Here is a 23,263-nt window from a genome sequence, read left to right on the forward strand (position 1 = left end):
CTCTAGTATATTTTACCTGAAGAAAAGCAGGTGATTGGTGGAAGCAGAATCTCTTCAAATTTCAACCCTTTCTTCTTGGTCATCTTCTTGTTGGCAGAGCCTGTAGTAATAAGAATGAGGACATCATTACTGCTGTCGAGCCTCAGAGGCTGCTCACAAAGCGCCGCATTTTCCTGCGTTTCGTGAAGAAGATTTTTTTGGGGGAATTTAGATAGTTTCCCCGATTGAGTTGGACTGAGCCAGCGTCTTGGGTCAAGTGCAAAATGTGTTTCTTGGCGAAGATGCTTCCCGTGGCATCTTCACATCGACACTGACGTCCTTATTGAGCTATCAACACAAAACTAGGGGGTATCCTCTATGTGCAGACCAACTTTCAAGGGCCTGGGCCTTCCAAAGCGGCTGGGGGTCATTGAGTGGGTTGGGGTGGGGCTGGGGGTCATTGAGTGGGTTGGGGTGGGGCTGGGGGGCATTGAGTGGGTTGGGGTGGGGCTTGGGGGCATTGAGTGGGTTGGGGTGGGTAGCCTCACTGCTAGATGGCACCATGATCTACACAATGCACCGTATATAATAATGTAGTAATGAATATTATTCATGCAACATTTTATTATTATAACATGATTATACCACTGACCGTGTCCCAGGCTCTTGTTGAAGCGCTCGTGGACGCTGGAGAAAGACTGTAGTGACCCATCCTGACCTAGACACACACACACACACACACACCTTAGGTCACACCAGTTTAAAAAATGTTTTTATATCAAGTCGTAAGTTGCCCACTCAAGTCAGAGTAAGTTGTTGAAACAAATACCCCAGCCCCAACCCAATATCTGAATTAATACTACAATATTGAGCGACATCCATGAACAATATTGAAATATCATATTTTGTCAAGTTTCATATTTTGTAGTATTATTGGTGTGGTATGGTAGTATCAATGGTGTGGAATTGTAGGATTATTTGTGTGGCATTGTAGTATAGTTGGGGATGTATTGTAGTATTAATGGTGTGGTATGGTAGTATCATTGGTGTGATATAGTATTATTTGTGTGGTATTGTAGTATAGTTGGTTATGTATTGTAATATTATTGATGTGGTATTGAAGCATCATTGTTCCTACCAGCACTCAGGATGTCCCGGCCAGCATTGCCGTGGTGACGTATGGTGGTGGGAGGAGCACTGTGGCCCTGACGACTCCGTAGCAATCTGGCAACGCCCCCTTCCTGCTCAAACACCCACACCTACCAGAGAGAATTTGCATTAGCCACTCCCCTTCCTGGGGGTGTAACGGTACACAGAAGTCACGGTTCGGTACGGTACGGTTCATAGTTAAGGGGAAAATTAAAAAAAACTGCTTGTTTGTCAACAACGGAGAATGGCCGTAGATCAGCAGCAATGAAAACACCAATAATCTTGGTTATGGCATTTGCATTTCTGAATTCCCAGACAGGGGTTGTTGAGATAGCAAAAATACTATTCGATATTCGCTGAGAAGTATTTGAATAACATTCGAAAATCGCTCAATGAAGAAACCCTCCACGCACGCACGCACCTCGGATACACGCACACACACAATGACACAGGGAGAGGCTTTTATGATTTGTATGAAATCAATCTGTTTATTTCAACAACTGCGCCATCAACATTCAACATCAAAATTATTTCAACGTGGGCTTATGCAGATAGACCTACATGCACCGAAACGGAACGCTAATTATTTATTTATTTTACTGAACACAGCCTGCATGACGGTGAACTAGACACGTCAAAAATATAACTTCACACGGTGTGTCTTTTTACAATTTATTTGTTACCAGCATTCGTAGTGTTGATCAGCAGAGAAATAGTCTGCCAAAGACGATGACGTCGCTTAGCAACGCTATTCACCACCTTGTCTTGAAGGCCCATGCAAGTCAACGGAGCGTTCAACAGCATTGAGAAGAGCCGTGTAATAAATAACGATAGTCACATTCATTATTTGATATTCTACGTGACTCAGACTATTCGACGATCGTTGCCCGCTATGTACGCCACATTTACGTGCCGCGGTACACCTCTGTAACCGCTCCGAAGTGCCTGTACCGTGACGGTTCGTTACAAATACGTGTACCGCTCCACCCCAAGCTATAAATTATAAAGATTATCCAATAAATCTTACCTTGAGGGCATTGTCCGCTCCATTGGTGAGTAGCAGCTGCTGGCTGGGTAGGAAGGTTGCTCCGGCCACAGCAGAGCGGTGGGCGTGTCTCAGCTGCGTTACCAAGCGACGGCTCTCCAGGTCCCAGAAGGCCATGTGACCACCAGGCCCGCCGGCCGCCATGATGGGAGGGCCGTCTGGAACAGCAGAGCAACAAAGGACGTCAGTGTTCACGTGAGTCAGGCACACCAATGAGAGACTACTGCGGGGGAAATAACAAACCCTGCCATTCAAAACATTCAAGAAGTATTTTCTTTAACATGTATAGCTGGTCCCTAAAACATCTGCGGAGAACTGCATTCAATCATTGTATTTTTTACAATCATGGACTCTATTTTTTTTCTCCATGACTGTCCGACTCCAAATATACATATTTGGAGTCGGACAGTCATGGAGCAAAAAAATAGAGCCCACGATTGTAAAAAATACAATGATTGTTTTGAGATGTTTTGAGAGGTTCTAGTTTGAACTGGTTTACAGGGTTTTGAGCAAACTAGGTCTTACCAGTGCGGAAGCTGAGTGTGGTGACAGGTCCCCAGTCTTGACTGAAGGACATCAGCGTCTTGTCAGCTCTGATGTCATGAAGGAGGATTCGTCCAGAGGATAAGCCGACGCCCATCACGTCCACTGCAGGACTCTGGGCAGAAAATTGTTTTTTATAGAAACGACATACGCGAGTGTAATCTCTGTATTCGTGTCTGTGGTTGTGCACCATGTATTACGTGAGTGTAATCTCAGTATTCCTGTCTGTGGGTGTGCACCATGTATTAGGCGAGTGTAATCTCAGTATTCCTGTCTGTGGGTGTGCACCATGTATTAGGCGAGTGTAATCTCAGTATTCCTGTCTGTGGGTGTGCACCATGTATTACGTGAAAGTGGGTGGCCTGACCTGCTGAAGAGCTGTAACCCCTGACGACCAGCCTTGGAAGGAGTACAGCAATTTACTAAAAAAAGAAAGTTTATGATTTATGAATATTAAAAGTACATGCCTACATTTTCATAAAATTAATACATTGATACTAGGGCTGAACGATTAATCGATTTCATACTTATCCATAATGTAATAGAAAAAAATAAAGTGCTTGTTTTAATGTTACGCAATCTAACCAATCAGTCGGAATCGGCCACACCGGGCCACGTGGGCGTCAAGCGTTTGGTATACTAACCTATATACTAACCTTGTGACAAAAATAATTTCCCCCTGGGATTATTAAAGTATTTATCTGCCTGCATCTATCTATGCTCACGTGACATTCCATTGAGAGCAGTAGATGCAGAAAACAACACGCCACGCTTTGATTTCTCAATAATATCACATAACATAAAAATGAATACAGGATCTTTAAGAGAGGAATCACACACAGCACTAGCGAGTTTAATTTGGACTAGTCAAGAGTGGAACCACAAAGGGCACTATGGAGTTAGTTTAGTCTTGACTAGTTAAGAGTGGAACCACGCAGTTCTGACTGTTTCTATGAGTTTAGACGTAAGGGGGCAGGTCTGGTATTATGGTTCTAAGTAAGCCACGATGGCGAGTGGTTACATTCAAGAATTATTGGGATTTAAAAAGAGACTTCACTTTTGCACACGCGTTAAAAAGTTGGAAATGTATGATTAGAATGAATAAAATGAGCCGAAACTACAATTAAAATATAAAACATTAATAACCAGCAAAAAGAAGCGTATTCTGTATTTGCCAGTGAGCCCATGGTCATGTGTGCAGTCAACGGCTTCTCTCATGAGCTCTTTTTTTTTTTTTAAAGTCGCGGAGCAGCAAGTTAGTTTCAACTAACATGGGGATGTGCGAAGTCTAGGTTTACTTATTTTACAGCAAACCTATATAACAAAACAAAAACACGGGGAGAATGAAGCCTGTGAGATGCAGGCTGGCTGCATTGTGAGCCCAGATGAAATACGTTAAAGCAAGAAAACGTTACCGTCTCAGTGAGTGAACCTAATGATGCATCTTGTACACAGTAGTTTATGAGTCATGTGGTTGGCCCCTGCAATCTGCAAAAAAAAATTAAGTACATCTAGAATTTACTTACTTGGTCTTGAGGTTCCAGAGTTGCAAAGCACCCTGGGAACTCCCCAACAACACCTTGTTCAGGTAGGTGCTAGGGTGGGCCAGGGCAGATAGGTCAAAGGTGGCTGGGTCAAAGGTCAGGCGCAGGTACTCCTCTGGTCAATTCAAGTTGAGGGAACAGGAATGAGGTTGGGGTTGGAATATAAGGATGTTAGACAGGAAGCTGTCAGAAAACTAATAATATAATGTATAAATAGTGTCATCACAAAACAGTTTGGCATGCAACCACACAAATTTTCCCCTAAAATGCACATATGGCGAAATGTCTGGTTATAGATCGTCATCTTACTTATTGTCCTGTATAACAAAAAGTTTAAGATGATAAAAATTGGACACCCTTTTGGACACAACTCCAGTACGACTCGACATTTACAATAATTCCCACAATTTAGTCGACCTGGCTGATAGCGGAACTACAACCTGAGGTCACTAGAGGGACTAATATGCAATAGAAACAACCTGAGGTCACTAGAGGTACTAATATACAATAGAAACAACCTGAGGTCACTAGAGGGACTAATATACAATAGAAACAACCTGAGGTCACTAGAGGGACTAATATACAATAGAAACAACCTGAGGTTACTAGAGGGACTAATATACAATAGAAACAACCTGAGGTCACTAGAGGGACTAATATACAATAGAAACAACCTGAGGTCACTAGAGGTACTAATATACAATATAAACAACCTGAGGTCACTAGAGGGACTAATATACAATAGAAACAACCTGAGGTCACTAGAGGGACTAATATACAATAGAAACAACCTGAGGTCACTAGAGGGACTAATATACAATAGAAACAACCTGAGGTCACTAGAGGGACTAATATACAACAGAAATAACCTGAGGTCACTAGAGGTACTAATATACAATAGAAACAACCTGAGGTCACTAGAGGTACTAATATACAATAGAAACAACCTGAGGTCACTAGAGGGACTAATATACAATAGAAACAACCTGAGGTCACTAGAGGGACTAATATACAACAGAAACAACCTGAGGTCACTAGAGGGACTAATATACAATAAAAACAACCTGAGGTCACTAGAGGTAATAATATACAATAGAAACAACCTGAGGTCACTAGAGGTAATAATATAAAATAGAAACAACCTGAGGTACTAATATACATAGAAACAAACTGAGGTCAGTAGAGGTACTAATATACAATAGAAACAATCCATATCCATCCATCTATATATCTCTATAAAAAAAAAAATGATATTCATGCTCCTGAATTACAGCGATCCGACGTGGGGAACAGAGAGAATAGAGTACATCTGCACAACTTAAAGGGAGACTCCCCTTGGGATGAGGAGATATGAGGTTAGAGGTTAAAGGGTTTATGGGCGGCAGTAGCCGAGGAGTCCCTGAGCAAGACACTTGACCCTAACTACTCCCAACGAGCTGGCTGTCGCCCTGCGTGGTTGACTCCACCGTCGGTGTTGAATGTGTGATTGAATGGTTGGAATTCACTTTTGATAAAAGTCTCAGCAAAATCCCCTTAATGTATGTAATGTAAAGGGTTTACCCTGAGTGGGGACGTCCCAGACTAGCAGGAGTCCGTCACGGTCAGCCGACACCAGCGTGTCTCCCAGAACCAATAAGAGGTGGACGTCTGAGGCATGTGCGTGCGAGTAGTGGTGGACTATCTGGATGGGAGAGAGAAAGAGAGAGATTTAGTATGATAATTGAGTATGATGATTAAGGATGGGTAGACTCAGGAAGACGTTTGAAGTCCATTAGACTGTTTGCATGTAAAGGATCACAGGATTAACATTTACTGTCGGACTTGTCACTTTTCATTCGGTGACACCCCAAGAAATCCATAGTCAAATCATTACAAAAATGTATTTAAATCAGGGCTGTCAAAATGAGTGTGTTATTAACACAATCTTATTTCAACGCAAGTAAAAAAAATTCCACTTGCTTTACATTAGTAATGCAGCTAGTGACTTCCTGATTACCATTGCAGTAAGTGACAGCCTGTTTCCAATTCCCAAATCTGTGGTGCTACTTATTTGAATTTAACTACACTTGTAGTAACTGTTGGTTTACAATTGTACTAATTGACTGCCTGTTAACAATTCCCAAATCTGTGGTGTTCCGTAAGTTTCATATTCAACCCACACTGAGGGAGTCAATAAAACTCCCTCACGATCACAAATTTTTGCTTATTAAGTACATTTGGTATGAATGACAATGTGTCATTCCATTTGATATTCTCATTTAAATTAAAGTGGGGTGTATTTAAAATATAATTTTAAAAGTGTGATTAATCGCGAGTTAACTCACCAATAGTATGCGACTAATCGAAGCCCAAATTCAAATTAAACCAGGAAAGCCCAACTGATGACGAAGGGTAGTGCCTGACTGACCTAATTAGAGTCATTATTATAGGTTTTGGGAAACTACACGTTGTTTCAAATTAGTTAATTATGTCATAAAAAATTATATTGTAATTCAATGCATGGCAGGTTCCCTAATTCATGTCTGGGAAGCAATGCATCTCTCAGAAAATAGAAATGAGTGTTTAACCGACCAGTATTTCTGGTTTGATCTGCAAGTGTAGCCACAAATTGTCAACTCATAATGAACGCCCCTTGTAATAATAAAGAATGATAATATAATAGTCTATATAATAGAGTATGAAACCCTCCTGACCTCCTTGTTGCGGGCAAAGGCATAGACATCTCGACCAACAGCAGCAAACACCAACATCCTGTCAGCCGCAAGACAGGAGATGTCCCCTGGGAGAGCATTACCTTGGGGAGGGAAAAGGTTGGTTCAGGTTTGCAAAACATCAACATAAAAAAAAAAAGATCACATGAGTAAATATATTAAAAACGTTTTCAATAGTTAAACTTTATAAAAGATTATAAATGGACATTGGCTCAAATTACCAAATAAGACATGTCAACAAATTAATGAATTAAGACTACACGTCGACACATGATTAAATCATGTGTTGACAAGACAACTTGTTGTCAACAAGTTAACAAAATAAGACATGTCAATGAATAAGAGGAAACTAGGAGTTGTAAACTTACTGACAGCAACGATGCCCAGCTTCTTAACCTGTGTCCAAATAAAATCAAAAAATATATATTATAAATAGATGTTATTAAAACATTAAAATAAGTAAAAGGGATTGACAGGAGAATGACTTTTAACCATTTACTACAATCAGAGTAACATTTAACAGAATAATGCATTATTAAATCAGAAATGACATACATTTTTAAGTACTTTTTTCTTAAAAGTACTTTTTACATACTTTCTAGATCCAAATATCTTACTTAGATATTGTTCCTAAACAGGACATTTGGTCAGCATATTCTTAAGACAGAAGAATACCATCCTAAACAAACCAATTGAAGGTCGTTGAGGTTGAAGTTTGGAAATGTAATGTGAGATTATTTATAAATGTATTTGTATCATGTGTTAAGGGTGTATATGAGCTGATAATGACTGTGCATCACTAGACTTGGATTAATGTTTCCTTGCGAAAGGGCCAGTCTATATATTCCAAGTGAAATTTCTCACACCAACAAGCAACAGAGCGCAAAGACTATAGACTCAAGCGGTCATCGATTCTACATATCATCGATCCCGTCAAATTCAGAACATAATGGAGACATGGCGAAAACAGATCCAAGACTAAATTCTCTGCAAATGCAGGGATACCATAGTAAATTTGTCTCATGGACTGTTCAGGCAGCTACTCAGTGCGCGAGGAGTTTTCAGGATTATTTTCTTTTGACACTATAGGCGAGTATACGTGTAAAACATTTGTTGTACAGATTGAGAGATGAATTTAGATCCTGCTCATATAGTTGGACAGGGGTATGATGGTGCTGGGCATGCAGGTGGACAGGTAAGAGGTGTCAGGCGCACATCAGAGTACAGCAGCCTTCTACTGCACTGAAGAAATCACTGTCATCCGCAACGCCCTGAACACAAGAGATATGAGCTTCATTCATGAGCTTATTTACAGCGTCCGTAAAGAACTTCGGGGAATGCTTAGTGAGCAACCGTAGCAGCGAGAAACAAACCCAAAAGTTATGATACCCGCTGGTCGAAACATCATATGTGCCTGTCTAGTCTACCGTAAAAAATTATAACTATGAAGACGTGTTAACAACCTTGGTTCAGCTGAAAACTGACAGAGAGCGAATGCAGTTGAACGGCATCCTCACTCACTCGAGCTATGGAGTAGTTTGAATTTATCGGCTTACAGAACCAGAACTTTACCGGCGGCTGCTCAGAGGGCTAGGGATCTGGTGACAGTGCTTAGGAACCAACAAGATAATTATATATACAAATGTGGGAGAAAGCATGTTCTCTGGCTGGGAATGTTGAAGTCACGTCATAATTGCCACGCATCGACAGGTTTGGTCTAAAGCACCATCTACAAACCCACAAGACCATTAGAAATTAAAAAATGTCTTGCCGTTCGACTACCGGAGTGACCAGTACGCCCTGCCCGACTTAAAGCCCTGGTCCTGGACATTCTAACCGACAAATTGCCACTGTTGACGGACAATTCTTGCCGGAGATAAAAGAGTGTGGTGCTTTACGCCAATGTTGAAATTGCAGACAACTTTCTTTCGGTTGCAGCCTTATTATGGACAACGTTAATTTGCAGGTGATTTTTGATTTGAGAATTGACTTAACTAGTTACAAATCTTTTCAGCAGCACATCTGCCGCAGCAGGAGGTACAGCCTCGGGCCAGCAGGGAGCCGCTGAGGCTGCAGTGCCAGCATGTCAACAACCATAATTAAGTCATGTCTTTATCGTTATACATATTGTTCTTATCACAACCCTACATCATCACATTCCATGGTCAGTATTATTGTAATTAAACATATTTAACCTAATTCATATGAAACTAAAGACATAGTATAGCACATTAGGACTTACATTATAGGTGTGGAAACGGTTTCCCACCGCCGTGGTCACGTAGAACTCCCGGTGCCTCGCGTGGTACCTCAGCACGTGCGGGAGGTGGTTAGAGTACAGCCCGAGCGCACGGAACCCGGAGAACAGCGAGCTCCCGGTCACCTCGTGAGCCAGCATCTCCACAACTCACACGTAGCGACTCCAATGACCTTAATATAAGTGTAAGAAATGATAATTCCAGAGCTTGGATTAATACAACTGGAATCGATTTGAGATGACGTGAACGGCACGCTCCGCGTGTTTATAGTTAGATGAGTTACACCAAACACGGTCCCCTCTCCTTAGCTATGGAAGTTCCGCATACAAAGCTTCCCGTTCACACGAGCCTTCTATCATCATCATAATAATGATAAAAAAAATAAGATAATAATAATAATAATAATAATAATAATAATAATAATAACAATGATAAGGATACTGTTAAAATAGTCTCGCAAAGCCAGACCAAACGACAGCAAGTAGAATTGTCTGGAACCACGCATTTTAGAGCTTCTGGGCTGGCCTGTTTTTATTTCTTTAAACCAATCACAATCGTCTAGGGCGGGGCTAACCCATGGGCTAACCCGGGGAAGCAGCAGCGGTGTCCATGCAAAATAGTGCCGGGGGGGAAATTATTTTGATGGAACGTCTTAACGTTCAGAGGCTGTCAGAGAGATGGCTCAATCCCAACCGCAAACGCCTCAAGAAAAGATTAAAGATGTATGTCGCCTATGTGAAGATCCTTTTATAGTTATATAAAATGACACAATACTGTGTTTACAAGTCTCCGAGGTCGAATTGAACATTACCAGATATTCGTGTCTTACATAGTTTTGATAGGCCAATATGTAAAGCGTCTTAGAGTACCATATTAAGCGCTATATAAATTACATTTATTATTATTATTATTATTACCCCTGCTAGCTCGCTGCACACAATAGGCCACGCTTTATATATACAACCTTTGCCATAGCCTGTGGGAAAACAGGCAAGAACATCTTTCTTCCTCAGCAAATGCTGTCAGCAAATCTTTTGAAGTTCTTTACAATTTTCGACGGAAAGAGCCAAACATGCTAGCTTTACAGCGCCGTCAAAGTCCTCTTCAAAACTTGCCATACTGCCTAGTTTCCGAGTTTGAGGGGGAGCACAATACGGGAATGCCAGCAACAGGACGCTGTCCATTTCCGCTCAGCCAGACTACTGTTAAAATAATAATACATTTCATTGATAACGTACTTTTCAAGAAGCTCGAAAACATTATAAAATGAATATATTTTATTAAAAAATGATCTATCATAATAAAAAACCTTAACATATATCATATGAGCATTTTAATATTTCAAAACATCTTCTCCGCTGTCAGCTGGCTCTGACTCTGTGACATTGTTTCCGTTTCCGGTATATTTGACAGCTCGGTTTGTTTTTAGAAAACAAGAGAAACGTTAAGACTATTGAAGATAAACTGATTAGTATGACATCGTTTTCGATGCTAATCGTCTAACGTTCATTTTGTGTGGCAAATTGTGTGGAGATACCGAGGGGTCGTGATAGTGTCGGAGCGGTTGGTTTATTGGACCTCGAGCGGGCCATGTCGTCCCGTCGGCCCGACAGCTTCGACGGCCTCGCCGGTTACCGGGGCCGGGACGAGCCGCTCTACGGCGGAAGGTCATTTGGCGGCAGCAGCTCTTCCGACCTACAGCACTGGGTGACCACGCCACCAGACATCCCGGGTAGCCGGAACCTCCACACCGGGGAGCGGACACCGACTCACTGCGGGGACGGCGGAGAGGAACCGCAGCCTGCGGGCGGGTCGACCGGTGAGTACTGGAGGAGGTCTGGCAGGTTAGCCTAGCCCTAGCCTAAGGGGGACACCTAGCATAACCTGCGTACTAGCGGAGATGCCGTGGGTTAGCCTAGCCTAGCCTCTGGACCGGGAGGAGGTCCAAGTGATTAGCATAGCTTAGCCTAGCCTGCGTACAAGAGGAGGTCCTGTTGATTAACCTAGCCTAGCCTAGCCTAGCCTAGCCTTGCCTGAGGGCCGGAGGAGGACCAGATGATAAGCCTGGGCTGGCCTAGCCTGAGGACTAGAGGAGCTCCGGGTGAATAGCGTAGCGTAGCCTAGCCTAGCTTAGCCTAGCTCGAGGACTGGAGGAGGTCCGGGTAGGTACCCTAGCAGCCTAGAGGAGATCCGAGTAGTATTTACATGTAACCCTAGTATATTGTAGGTATAGTACATGCATGGTAGGTATAGTACTACTGAACCAGGTTATAGTTAGATTAGATTATAGGTATATGGTTTGGTAGGAGGTTTAGCTCTACAGTACATAACCCTAACCCTTTCAGTAGTTAGGGTTAGCGATATTGTCAAACAAATATTTTCAGCTATCATAAAAAGATTCTTCAGTTACACAAAAGTCGCTTTGATCAGCTATCCTCAAGAAAATATACTGGTATTTTATAATTTGACATCTTGGGGTCACAAACATTAACGAAATGTAATGTAGTATAATGAAAAGAGACATGCTTAAACATCAATGAATAATAATAAATGTAGGTAACATCAAAAAATCCTCTCCATTTCTCTACATGAACAAGTAGGCTACCCATTCATTGATTTTGATTTGCAAAAAGTAAACAAAAGTGAACAGCAAGAGGTTAATGCTTCTCCAGCACCGGTTTTATAACTCCATGGTGTGTGGTGCATTTCATGTGCAAATATTCATTATAGTTTTCAAACGCAACAACAGTACTAAAAAATAATCACAACGGGCATAAACACCGGGATAACATGACCCCCTCCTTGTTGGTTACCACTATGGATGAAGTAAGAGTACTGTGTGTTGATGAACATAAAAAAAATAATTGTGAAAGACTACTGGATATTATAATAACCATAATTAGGTGAGTGCTGCATGCAGCGCTCAACTATCCCTTCACTTGATTTAAGCCATTTAACGTTTCTCTGTCTTAATCTATGGGGCTTTATTAAAAAATATTTTCAACCTCACTTTGTACTACAGCACTCAGCGCATCTTCTGCAGGAAATGCATCTTTTTCTAGTTACATTTGGACTTACCAAAAATCTTGTTCTGAAAATTTCAAACCACATTTTTATGCCTCTCAACTCCTGGAAAGACTCATGATTATAGTGTTGTGGTTCAATGTCCGAAAGCCAATCCATCGGTAGTCACACACACTGATTGATCGGCACACTGCATAATGCCATTGTACATTTTGGGCCTAGTGTGTAAGTAAGAGGCCACCAACTTGATTCGGTAGCAAGAAGGATAATAAGACTCCGTTAAATCAGCCTTGTTATGGAATAGAAGGAAATTGTCGGACTGAAAGGACGTGAGCTTTCAATGGATTCATTTTATAACCCTCAATAACATAATTAGAAGTACATTTCAGATGCCTGTTGTCCTCACTTTAAATGAATAATATCCAACAGCTGATAAGAATTCTTATTTCTCAGATCAGCTGGATCGCTTCGCTGGTTTCGGTATCGGCCTTGTCAGGTACATTCGGTCTGTCTGTCTCTGTGTGTGTCTCTCTCTATACACACACCTTATATACATACACACACTCATGTATTCTGTCTTTCTATAGTCTGTTCACAGAAAATGTGCTAGCTCATCCCTGCGTTGTGATTCGACGACAGTGTCAGGTAAATTCACTTTGCTTTAAGATAAAATTAAGTTTATTTTTGTTCATGGTAACTTCTTTCTGTATGAAATTATACAAATTGCATTGTCAATAATAAACTACATACCTCAGTGCATTTCTTTTTCATTTTGTAGATTAATTACCATGCTCGCTGCCAGCACCTGTCTCCATTCACCGTTGTCACGGTGATGTACCATGTGGGCAAGACCCAGGTAAGCAATACATAATCCATCATCTTTATTGAGATTTGTTAGGTTTTGCTAATCAAACAAATAGAATTTCCACCAATTGGCAACAATTGTGGGCTTTGATTCACATTGAATAGAAACACACTGAATACACACAATAATCACATACTGAATACACACATACTCATACTCAAAAATTAAGGAATGACAGACTAAATACACATTCACATATACTGACTACACATACACATGTGTATATCGATATATATATATATATATATATATATATATATATATATATATATATATATAACCCTTAACGCTAAATCATTCATGTTATTGTATTTATTAACCCTATGGTTGTTTATGTTATTGTATTTATTACTCAGAGGGTGAAAGTAATGTTACTGCCCAAGGTAATGAAGTGGTAGTCGTCATGGTAACATGGTCCTAAGGCGCTGTGGAAGGGGATGGGCAGTACCTCCCTCCTCCAGGGTGATGTCATTATGATGTTGTCGTCATGGTTACAGGGTCCTAAGGCGCTGTGGAAGGGGATGGGCAGTACCTTCCTAGTGCAGGGCATCTCTCTGGGGGCCGAGGGGCTCCTCAGTGAGTGTTGCGGGCTGCCGCGGTGAGTAGTACCGCAGTCATTTTACTTTATTTTATTTTTCCTGTATTTAACCAGGTGAAGTCCCATTGAGATTTTTAAATCTCTTTTACAAGGGTGCCCAGGGGATAATACTGCAGTCATTGCAGTATTTTATTACAGTGCAGTATATAAAGAACACAAAATAAGATATACAGAAATACTGCAATAAAGAGTATAAGAATTATGTAGTAAATCTAGAAGAAACATTTGAACAATACAGTAATATTGCAATACAAAATGGACAGAAAATTATCTATACAGTAATACTACTATATGAACTACACAATAATCTATAAAACAATACAGCGATATTAAATACAATATCAACTCAAGTAATACTAGAATATAAACTAAAATATATATATAAGTATACAATATAAACGAAAATATGAACTATACACAACAGTATTATGGGAATACTATAGGGTTAATTTGTCCACTAAATTACTGTACTGCCTCTCGTATAGTTCATTATCAAATCTCCAAGAGTTAATCATTCATTACTGAACTGTCCCTTATAGTCTATTAATAGTTCATTATTAATTACTGTGTTTTGTGTATTTACTGTAATAGTTAATTAATAGTAATTATAAAAAGATGATGAATAATTGTTTTAAATGTGGTGACACGTCTTATATGATCAACATAGTAATCTGCCATTTTGTCACATTTAATTTAGAGAAAACAGGTGTAAAATCATTTTATAATCTCATAGTTACTAACAACAACACTTTAAATAGATTTAATTGATAGTTAACTGTCAATAACCCTCCTGTCTTATTGGCAGAGTTTTAATAGTTTATTATTTATTTATGTACTGTTCTTAATAGTTATGTCTTTTTAATATAGTTCATTAATAATTGATTACTTATTTATTTAATTAATAGTAATTCAGGATTGTACTAACTGTAATGGTTCATAATTCATTTCTGCATTGTTTGTTAAAGAGAGCTTCCTCATCGATGGACCTTCAAGCAAGTCGCTGGACACTTCCTTCTCAAAGGGTAAAAATAATTTGTTCATTAGTAGTAAGCTTAGTGTCGGTATGTGTATAGAGCGCAACATTGTGGTTTCGGAAGTAAAAATCCCATTCATTTACTCAATAGAGGTTTTGATTAAAAGCCATAATGTCGTAACGAACCAAAGTATACTTACAAGGTGCTGTTATATTGTGAATCAATGGTATGTGCTCCTGTAGAAACCATAAGTTAAAGACGTTAAGATCTAGTTTTTAGAAAAATATGTTTTATTCGCGATGTCATTTGAAAACAGTTCACTACTCATAATCCTAAAGAGTAACACAACGTCTTTGATTGGTGGACCTCGCTGTTACCATGGAAACGTTTAGCTACTACCGCGAAAGCCAAGTCGTCAATGACTGATGCTACTGAACTCGATCGCTTACCATAGCATCCAGGATTTCCCATAGATTAATGGAACGTTAGAGAGTAGTTCTTAGAGCTGTAGAGGAAATGAGATGTACATGTATGAAAAATGAGTAACGTTATGATGCTGTGACGACAGTTCGGAACAAAGGAACGTACAATGTTGCTGACAACACTAAATAATAATAATAATAATAATAATAATAATAATAATAATTTATATAGCACATGAATTGGTGAAGAGATGTTTTGGGGTGCTTTTTGAACTGGGGCAGGGATGGGGCAGAGCAGATGTGGATCGGTAGGCTTTACCGAGTTTTGGGGCATTGGCAGAGAATGCCCTGTCCCCAAAGGTCCGCAATATGTCGGGGGGATTGCCAGCAGGCCCTTGTCAGAGGACTGCAGGGAGCGTGACTTAAGTGTAGGGGGTAAGGAAATCTGTGATGTATTGGGGTGAGAGTCCATGGAGAGATTTGTAGGTGAGTATGAGGATTTTGAAGATGATGCATGACTTTACTGGTAAGCAGTGGATCTGTTGGAAGATGGGAGTAATATGCTGCCAGGGCTTTGTGTTGGTTAGAACCCTGGCAGCAGAATATTAGGCGTATTGGAGCCTGCTAAGGGCCTTGGTGGGCAGGACGACGTTGGAGTAATTCAGACGGGAGGTGATGAAGGCGAGGATGAGTGTCTCAGTTACTGAATGTGAGTGAAGGCCGGAGTCATGAGATGTTTCTGAGTTGATAGAAGGCGGATATGATGATGTTCTTGATGTGGGACCGGAAGGAAAGAGTCGAGTCCTGGATGACGCCCACGTTGCGCACCTCAGGAGGTGGGGAAATGGAGCACCTGTCCACAACCAGGGCCAGGTCTCCAACCTTCCTGAGCAGTGATGCAGGGGCCACCACCAAGAGCTCTGTCCTGTTACATTTTAGTTTGAACAGGTTTGTGGTCATCCATGATTTGACTTCCTGTAGGCAGTTGACTAGTTGTGTGGGTGGGATCTGGGAGGAGGGGTTTGTGCTGATGTTGAGTAACGGCGGCGTAACAGTGGATGTTGAGTCCATGTTTCCGGATGATATGACCTAGGGGCAGCATGTAGATGGTAAACAGCAGGGGACCAAGAACCGAGCCCTGGGGCACGCCCTGATGGGCAGGTGCCGGATCAGAGGTGGAGCCATTGAGGGTGAAGAATTGTTTCCGGTCTGTGAGGTAGGACCTGAACCAAGACACTGCTGTGCCGAGGAGATGGAGTAGGATGGTGTGCGAGAGTGTGTCAAAGGCTGATGGCCCTTGTCGGCACCAAGAAACAGGTCATTTTGATGAGGGTGGTCTCAGTGCTATGGTGGGCTCTGAAACCAGATTGGAAGGGTTGGAAGAGCACATGGTGGGACATGTGGTGTTGGAGCTGGGCAGCCACTGCTCTTTCCAGTATTTTGCTGAGGAAAGGGAGGTTGGAGATTGGACGATAGTTGTTGGTTCGTCCGGGTATGAGCCTGGCCTTTTGAGAGTGGGAATGACTGCCACCATTTAAAGCTGGATGGTACTCCACCAGAAGCCAGAGATGCATTTATGATGTTTTCCACTTGTTTGCAGAAGATGGGAAGACAGGCCTTAACCAGGTTGGTGGGCATCAGATCCAGACTGATGGCTGAAGTCCCGACACATTTTTTCAGCTGGTCAGCACCCAGTGGAGAGAAGTCAGATAGGCAGCACTGATTTGAACAAGCAGCTGAGGGGTGAGAATCTTGTTGTGGCAGTGTGGGGCTAGGGGAGAACCCAGGAGACTGGAGCTGCCTGTAGTTGGCTGCCACTTTCTGCTGGAAGAATTCCAGGTCAGGAGCATCTGAGGGTTTAGTGGAATCGGGAGAATGAAGAAGATGGTTGATGGTGGAGATGAGCAGTTTGGGGTGTTTTTGTTGGTTACTGATGAGTGTGGAGTAATGCCTTTTTTTTGCCTAGGAAAGGGCTTCTTTGTAGTTTGCGACGTGTTCTTTAAATTCTTCACGATAGACAATGAGGCCGGATCTTCTGTATCATCTCTCGAGCCTACGTCCTGTGGTCTTCATCCTGCGGAGCTCAGGGGTCAACCAGGGGACGGGACGAGAGAATGACACGTAGCGTGTGGTGAGAGGAGCTACAAAGTCCAGGCTGAGAGAGAGTGCATGGTTGTAGTGTTCCACCATGCCATCAACTGTTTGGTAGGGGGGTGGGTGGCGAGGTTGGTCGCTAGGGAGTCAGATAGAATGGATATACACACCAGTTTGATGTTTCTGAACGTGATGGGCCGTCTGGTGCACTGCTTTCGGAGAGGCACAGGGACCACGAAAAAAAGGCATGGTGGTCTAATTTATATACACTATATGAAACACTATGTTATCCCATGTCAAAGTGCTTCGCTACTGTTCGTTGCAGTACGTTGCGGCTCTGTTGGCTTATATTGGCGTTTCCACCGAGAGTTGTGGTTCGGTGCGGCTCGGTTCGCTTATATTGCCGTTTCCACCGCAAAAAGTTGGGCAAGGTTCCGAAATAGCCGAGCTGAGCCTACCAATTTTTGGCACTCCTCCATTTGGTTACCAAGCCGTCTGAAAGGGTGCAGAAAACGTGGAGCTACACACAACGTAATTCTGAAATCACTTCATAGATCCAGTTTGGTATGACCAGGTTGCTGATATCTTTGCAAAACAAACAACTTTTCTTTTTTTTGTTTGTTACTCTGAACGTTCTGTTTGATATTGTGGAAAGGATGTTAGTGAATGATTCAGAGCATGATGCATTTTAAATGGAATCACTTTTAGTCTTGTGTCTTCATTTTTGTCAAACAATTGTAGCTGAAAATAAACATAGCCAAATGACCACCAATAGCTTCAGTCCTTGAGGGCAAAAATAGGCCCAATGATAGGCTTGATATGATAAGATTTTTTTATTTAGTTTTACAAATCAAGAGTAGGCCTCATTTGACTAATTGGCTTTGCATCCTTTCCTTGTAGCCCATTTCCATGTTATCCCTCCTGCTATTTTTGTAGTTCACCAAAACACCCTGACGCAACTTCAGTCTCACATACCTATGCCATCATACGCCACCAACAGTGCAAGCAGGTCAAATGGCAACCAAGCGCGCAGTCCTTCCTCCCTCACTTTAAAAACCGCCAACCGCCGCTGATGTTTGTGTGTGTGTGTGTGTATATATATATATATATATATATATATATATATATATATATATATATATATATATATATATATATAATTCTTCATTATAGTAGTAGTAGTATGTAGTAGTAGTAGTATGATAATTATGATTTGTATTAGTATGTAATTATGATGTATATTACTTTTATTAGTATCATGATTCATTGTAATTATATTATTATTTATGTGTATATTATTATTAGTGTTAGTGTATTCATAGTTATTAGTAATAGTAAGTAATAGTAGTAGTTGGGGAGTGATATTAGTATTATTAGTATAGTATATTATATTAGTATTTGTATTATTAGTATGAGTATTATTATGATTACTATATTATAAAAAGTAGTAGTTTCTTTTCTTATTAATATTTGTATACAAGTACTTGAATATTATGATAGGTAACATTAGCGTATTAGTAGTAGTCCTAATCTATATTATTATATATTATTATGGGTAGTAGTATATTTAATTAGATATTATAAGTATTGTTAGTGTATGAGTATTATGAATAGTATTTTTCATGTTATTTTAAGTTTTCTTAGAATTAATATTATGAGTTTATTATTTTAGTATTATATTTACTATATTAAGAAAAGTACTATTACAATTATTGATTGATTGACTATACTAGTATTATTAGATTTAGTATATTATAATTTGTATTAGAAGTAGACTATTATCATGGTTAGTATTATCAGTAAATGTATATTGTTAGTAGTACTTTCATCTTATTATAATATTATGAGTAGTAGTCTATTATTCTGATGAAGACTACTATATTATTATTATCATTATGGTTGTTTTAAGTATCATTATCCAATGAGTATTGTCATCTCTCAGGTAAGTATTGGTAATATAAGTATATTTTGGTATAATAATATGAACTGCTCTCTCTCAGTTTGACAGTCATGGTCGCGCTGCCGTTCTATGCAGCCAGCCTTGTGGAAACCGTGCAGGTTGGTTAACATACATGCTATTACGTATGCACACACTTGACACTTACTATAATGTATTATAATATAAAGCTCATTGTTCATTGTGTGGTATTATTTGGTATTTCAAAATATGACTCACTGAATTTGTACTATTTGGAAGATGTTGAATGTAAAGTATAATATAAAGCAGTGTGTCTCAACTGATGGTTCGCGACCCAAAAGTAGGTTGTGGACTTGTTCTTAATGTGTCGCAGAGTGTGTGCTCCAAAAATATCTATACTTCTATATAGAACGAGAAAAATCCCTAAATAGTTCTAGTGCTAGTGTAATGTGCTTTGAAGGCAGGGATTAAAATCTTTGTTTATTTATGCTTACAAAAGGTCATGATGTCATTGTGTATTCGTGTTTACCAGCCCATTTTTGAGAAATCGATTTGCTTGGTTTGACCACTAAACCAAGCTTTTTGTATAAAGGTGGGTCACGACTTATCTACGATGGGAAAATGTTGGCCCCGAAGCCAAACTACTGATATAAAGTGTGTTATTTTTTTAAGAGATTTTATGTATGAGTGTCTATACAGTTTTATTTCTAAAGAGCCGGTGATGTGTTTTATCTAAAGAGTGAGGTGGTACGTGAACCACCCGGCCCTCTGGAGTGTCTACGAGAGGGCGTGGCTCGGCTGCTGGGTCCTAGGCTCCTCCCTCAACGCAGGCTCCTCCCCTTCCGCCGCCTGCTAGCGCCTGCGCTGCTCCACTCCCTCCTGCGCTACGCACTGCTTACCGCTTTACAGACCGCCATCACTGCCCTGATACGCTACTTCCTGTCCCGGACCGCTGCCAGGAAGAAGGCTGCGATGGAGAACACTGGTCTCCATGACGATCAGGGGAGCATCGTTAGCGCTAGCAGCGCAGAGACAGCGGTGGACGGCCACTTTGCCGAGCTGGCGGCGTCGCTGGTGGCGTCGCTGGCGGCGGACATGGCCCTGTATCCCCTGGAGACTGCCCTGCACCGCCTCCTGGTACAGGGCACACGCACCATCGTGGACGACACCGACGGGGGCGTGGCCTCCCTGGCTGGGGGTTTGGCCTATCTTGCGGCGGGGGGCGGGGTGGTGCTTCCCATCAACACTCAATACGACGGCCTACACGACGCGCTGACCGGCGCTAGCGCTGGCGTGCTAACCGGGGGCCGCGGAGCCCCGGAGCCCGCGGTCACAGCGGTGGGCGGGGCCTGTCTGTACCGGGGGGTGGGTGCGGTCCTTCTGCAGTACGGCCTGCAGGCGGCGGCGCTGTGGGCCGCACGCACCGCCTACAGCGCCGTGGCCGCACGCCGCTAACACTAGCTCCTCTCTTGTTGAAAACACAATCTAATTATGAACACAATGTACCAAACCATGTAAGACACAAGACCTTCATCATCAAACCCCTTTAACCTCCCGGTCGACCAGGTCTCATCGCTTCCTGGTCTCAAAATAGCATTTGTAACTTAAGGGAAAATGACTCAAGATGCACTTAATAGGGTGGTTCATTTTAAAGAGACAATACAATTGCATGAATCAGCATATAAAAAATAAAAATGATGAATAGAAATGTGATAAGAATATATTATGTTGAATGAAAGTAAATGTTGATATCTATCAACATTTTTCCTCTGAATATTACAAGGTAGCCATGGTGACAATTAAAGTAATATGAATCTTTCAAGGTTTCATGTTGTGTTTTGAAAGCAATCCTAATCATATATTAGAGTCAACATAGATTACTCACTCTTTCTCTGCCTAGGTTTGGTATAAGTTAACTAGTCGAGTATTTATTATTTTAAAGGGCCAACTGGTGTAGGTTTACCAAGCATTAAAGGTGAGGGGAGCACCATTTTGGGGTGTAGGGTTAGTACCAACACACAGCCTCTACTCAGCATATAGCCCCCACCCTATCACCTTGGAACCTTATCCTAAAACCTTGTCACCATTCGGGAACATTTGTAAAACTAATTTAAACGGAACACTTATAACTGCATTAAAAGATGCATGTAAGCACAAATACTAAACAAACTATGTTTACTTTATTTCTGTTTGTTGGTAAAATGAGTCAAGAGGCTTACGGAGAATTCCGTGACGTGGATGATCTGCTTCTATAAGATACTCTCCCCTGTAGCAGCTTCATTTACGGCTTTTATTTTGAAGTACGAGTGTTCATTTTTATATTATGTTAAACGTGACATATTTAGTCTTATTTTCCTAATATTTTATCATTTTTTATATTTAATTTTCTACTTGGTATTTAAAGTATTACAAGTATAAGTAATTGTATACTTTTTTTTATTAACTTATAAACGGCTTACTACATTTGATTTAATGTCAAAAATGGGACTAGGCCTACTGTACAAAATTTTAACAGCAAGTAAGTATTTATTTATAATAAATGTATGCATTATTTATGAAGTAAAGGTACTTTTAAGAATTGCTTTTTGTTAAATGTAAAATGGATCATTATAATAGCAACAATTCATATTCACTTTTACATATTCAGTATCTTTATCCTATATTTCCCAGCACTACTGCGGCTCCCAAACCCTCTCTTATCCAATTCTACTTCGATGACGTCAGGGAGACTGAGCTGTCTGCGGCAGCTTCAAGGCGACGCCTTCAACCTGCTGTCGGTGGTCTACCAGCAGGTGGGGACAGAGTCCTTCTAATATTAGTACTACCACATTCTCTGGTACTACGACTAGTAGTGCTGTGTACAGTTCTTCGAATCGTACGACTATAATATAAAGCTGTCTGTATCATTTCCATTTGTAGGAGTTGTCCAGAGCTGATGAAGAATGTAAAAAGTCGCACGAAAAGGAGTACAAGGTAGTAGAACTGTGACCTAATCAGTGATCATACTTGTAACTGAATGGTGTAATTACAAGTAATACAATAATTATTTTGTTGTAAATGGTAATTAGGTATTCAGTACCTATTGTTATTATAGAGTTAAGTAGTATTATTCCGCATTGGAAATACATTTTTAGGCACAAAAGCTTAGTCAGTCAAACGGGTTGTTTGTCATGATTCTGTAAAAAAAAGTGCAAGACTGATGCGGAAAAAAAAATCTTTCAATATTAAAAAAATTACAATGACACTTGAGAAATGGTCAAGGACTGGAAACTAGATGGGCAACATAGGTCTCCAACCCATTAAGAGGTGTGTGAAGGTTTGGCTTAGAAGGTCACAGTGTCAATTGAATGAATGCTCAGAACTAGAAATTTGGGCCAGTGAACCCAAAACCACTATGTCATCGTCAACATAGTAATCTATGCCATTTTATCACTGTTACTGAAAGATGTAACCAATTAAATAAAGTGAATGCCATTAAAAATCTAAAGCATAAAAATCCATGCCATTTAATAAAATGGCATAGATTAGTTTGTTGACGATGATATAAGACCAATCACCACGTTTAAAATGTGAAAATTCAACTAAATTAATTTTTTATTACAATGTTTGAATTCTATCTCAAACAGTTGGTGTACTGGCTCTTTAACATGTGTACAACGTTTTTTTGTGTATACATCGCCTTCCATGACGCCAGTGTAAAAAAACAGTAATTGCTATTAAGCGTAATGCGCCATTTACATTTAGGGCATTTAGCAGACGCTTTTATCCAAAGCGACCTACAAAAAGTACATTTGTCAGTAGAAGGAGAAACAATATATCGCTGTCTGTACAATAAAGATGTTTATAGAACCAAGTGCAAAGCACTGACAATCGTTAGGTAAACCCATACCCCGAATACAACAAAGATAGCTAGGATAAGAGGGTACTAGAGTAGGGATGTGTGGTCTGCAACGGTGGTCAATGCTTGGGGGTAGGAAGAGGCTGTTCCATTAGCCGTCTTGTAGGCCAGTACCATCATCTTGAATCTGATACAAGCTGCTCCAGGGAGCCAGTGGAGGATCGGGTCATCGCCGTGATGTTCGCGTTGCAGCATAACTAATTGTCCAGTACCACACCGAGGTTTCTCGCGGTTGGTGATG

General features: G+C 40.7%; 2 protein-coding genes across 3 annotated transcripts in view; one reads left to right on the forward strand and one right to left on the reverse strand.

The window, feature by feature from the left end:
• wdr36 (WD repeat domain 36) overlaps positions 1 to 10,708 on the reverse strand; it is a 24,691-nt gene extending 13,983 nt beyond the window's left edge. Inside the window, exons 1-12 of one of the 2 annotated variants that reach the window (XM_056579057.1) lie at positions 10,194 to 10,708; positions 9,214 to 9,401; positions 7,340 to 7,367; positions 6,954 to 7,054; positions 5,821 to 5,941; positions 4,243 to 4,375; positions 3,084 to 3,138; positions 2,699 to 2,831; positions 2,156 to 2,331; positions 1,118 to 1,238; positions 632 to 697; positions 17 to 100 (exon numbers count right to left, since the gene is read on the reverse strand). In XM_056579057.1, the coding sequence (XP_056435032.1) occupies positions 17 to 100; positions 632 to 697; positions 1,118 to 1,238; positions 2,156 to 2,331; positions 2,699 to 2,831; positions 3,084 to 3,138; positions 4,243 to 4,375; positions 5,821 to 5,941; positions 6,954 to 7,054; positions 7,340 to 7,367; positions 9,214 to 9,369 (1,174 nt within the window). In that variant the 5' untranslated portion in view covers positions 9,370 to 9,401; positions 10,194 to 10,708. Of the gene's footprint in view, positions 1 to 16; positions 101 to 631; positions 698 to 1,117; positions 1,239 to 2,155; positions 2,332 to 2,698; positions 2,832 to 3,083; positions 3,139 to 4,242; positions 4,376 to 5,820; positions 5,942 to 6,953; positions 7,055 to 7,339; positions 7,368 to 9,213; positions 9,402 to 9,670; positions 9,702 to 10,193 lie in introns of those variants that run through there. The other variant, XM_056579058.1, reaches the window with a different exon arrangement.
• slc25a46 (solute carrier family 25 member 46) lies at positions 10,598 to 21,431 on the forward strand. Its single transcript, XM_056579059.1, has 8 exons — positions 10,598 to 11,048; positions 12,707 to 12,749; positions 12,841 to 12,898; positions 13,032 to 13,109; positions 13,616 to 13,716; positions 14,682 to 14,738; positions 19,207 to 19,264; positions 19,863 to 21,431. Exons 1-8 carry the CDS (start codon positions 10,820 to 10,822, stop codon positions 20,577 to 20,579), a joined length of 1,341 nt encoding a protein of 446 aa, XP_056435034.1. The 5' UTR covers positions 10,598 to 10,819; the 3' UTR covers positions 20,580 to 21,431.
• The last annotated feature ends 1,832 nt before the right edge of the window (positions 21,432 to 23,263 follow it).

This window comes from Gadus chalcogrammus, chromosome 19 (assembly GCF_026213295.1).
Source record: "Gadus chalcogrammus isolate NIFS_2021 chromosome 19, NIFS_Gcha_1.0, whole genome shotgun sequence".
Lineage (NCBI taxonomy): Eukaryota > Metazoa > Chordata > Actinopteri > Gadiformes > Gadidae > Gadus > Gadus chalcogrammus.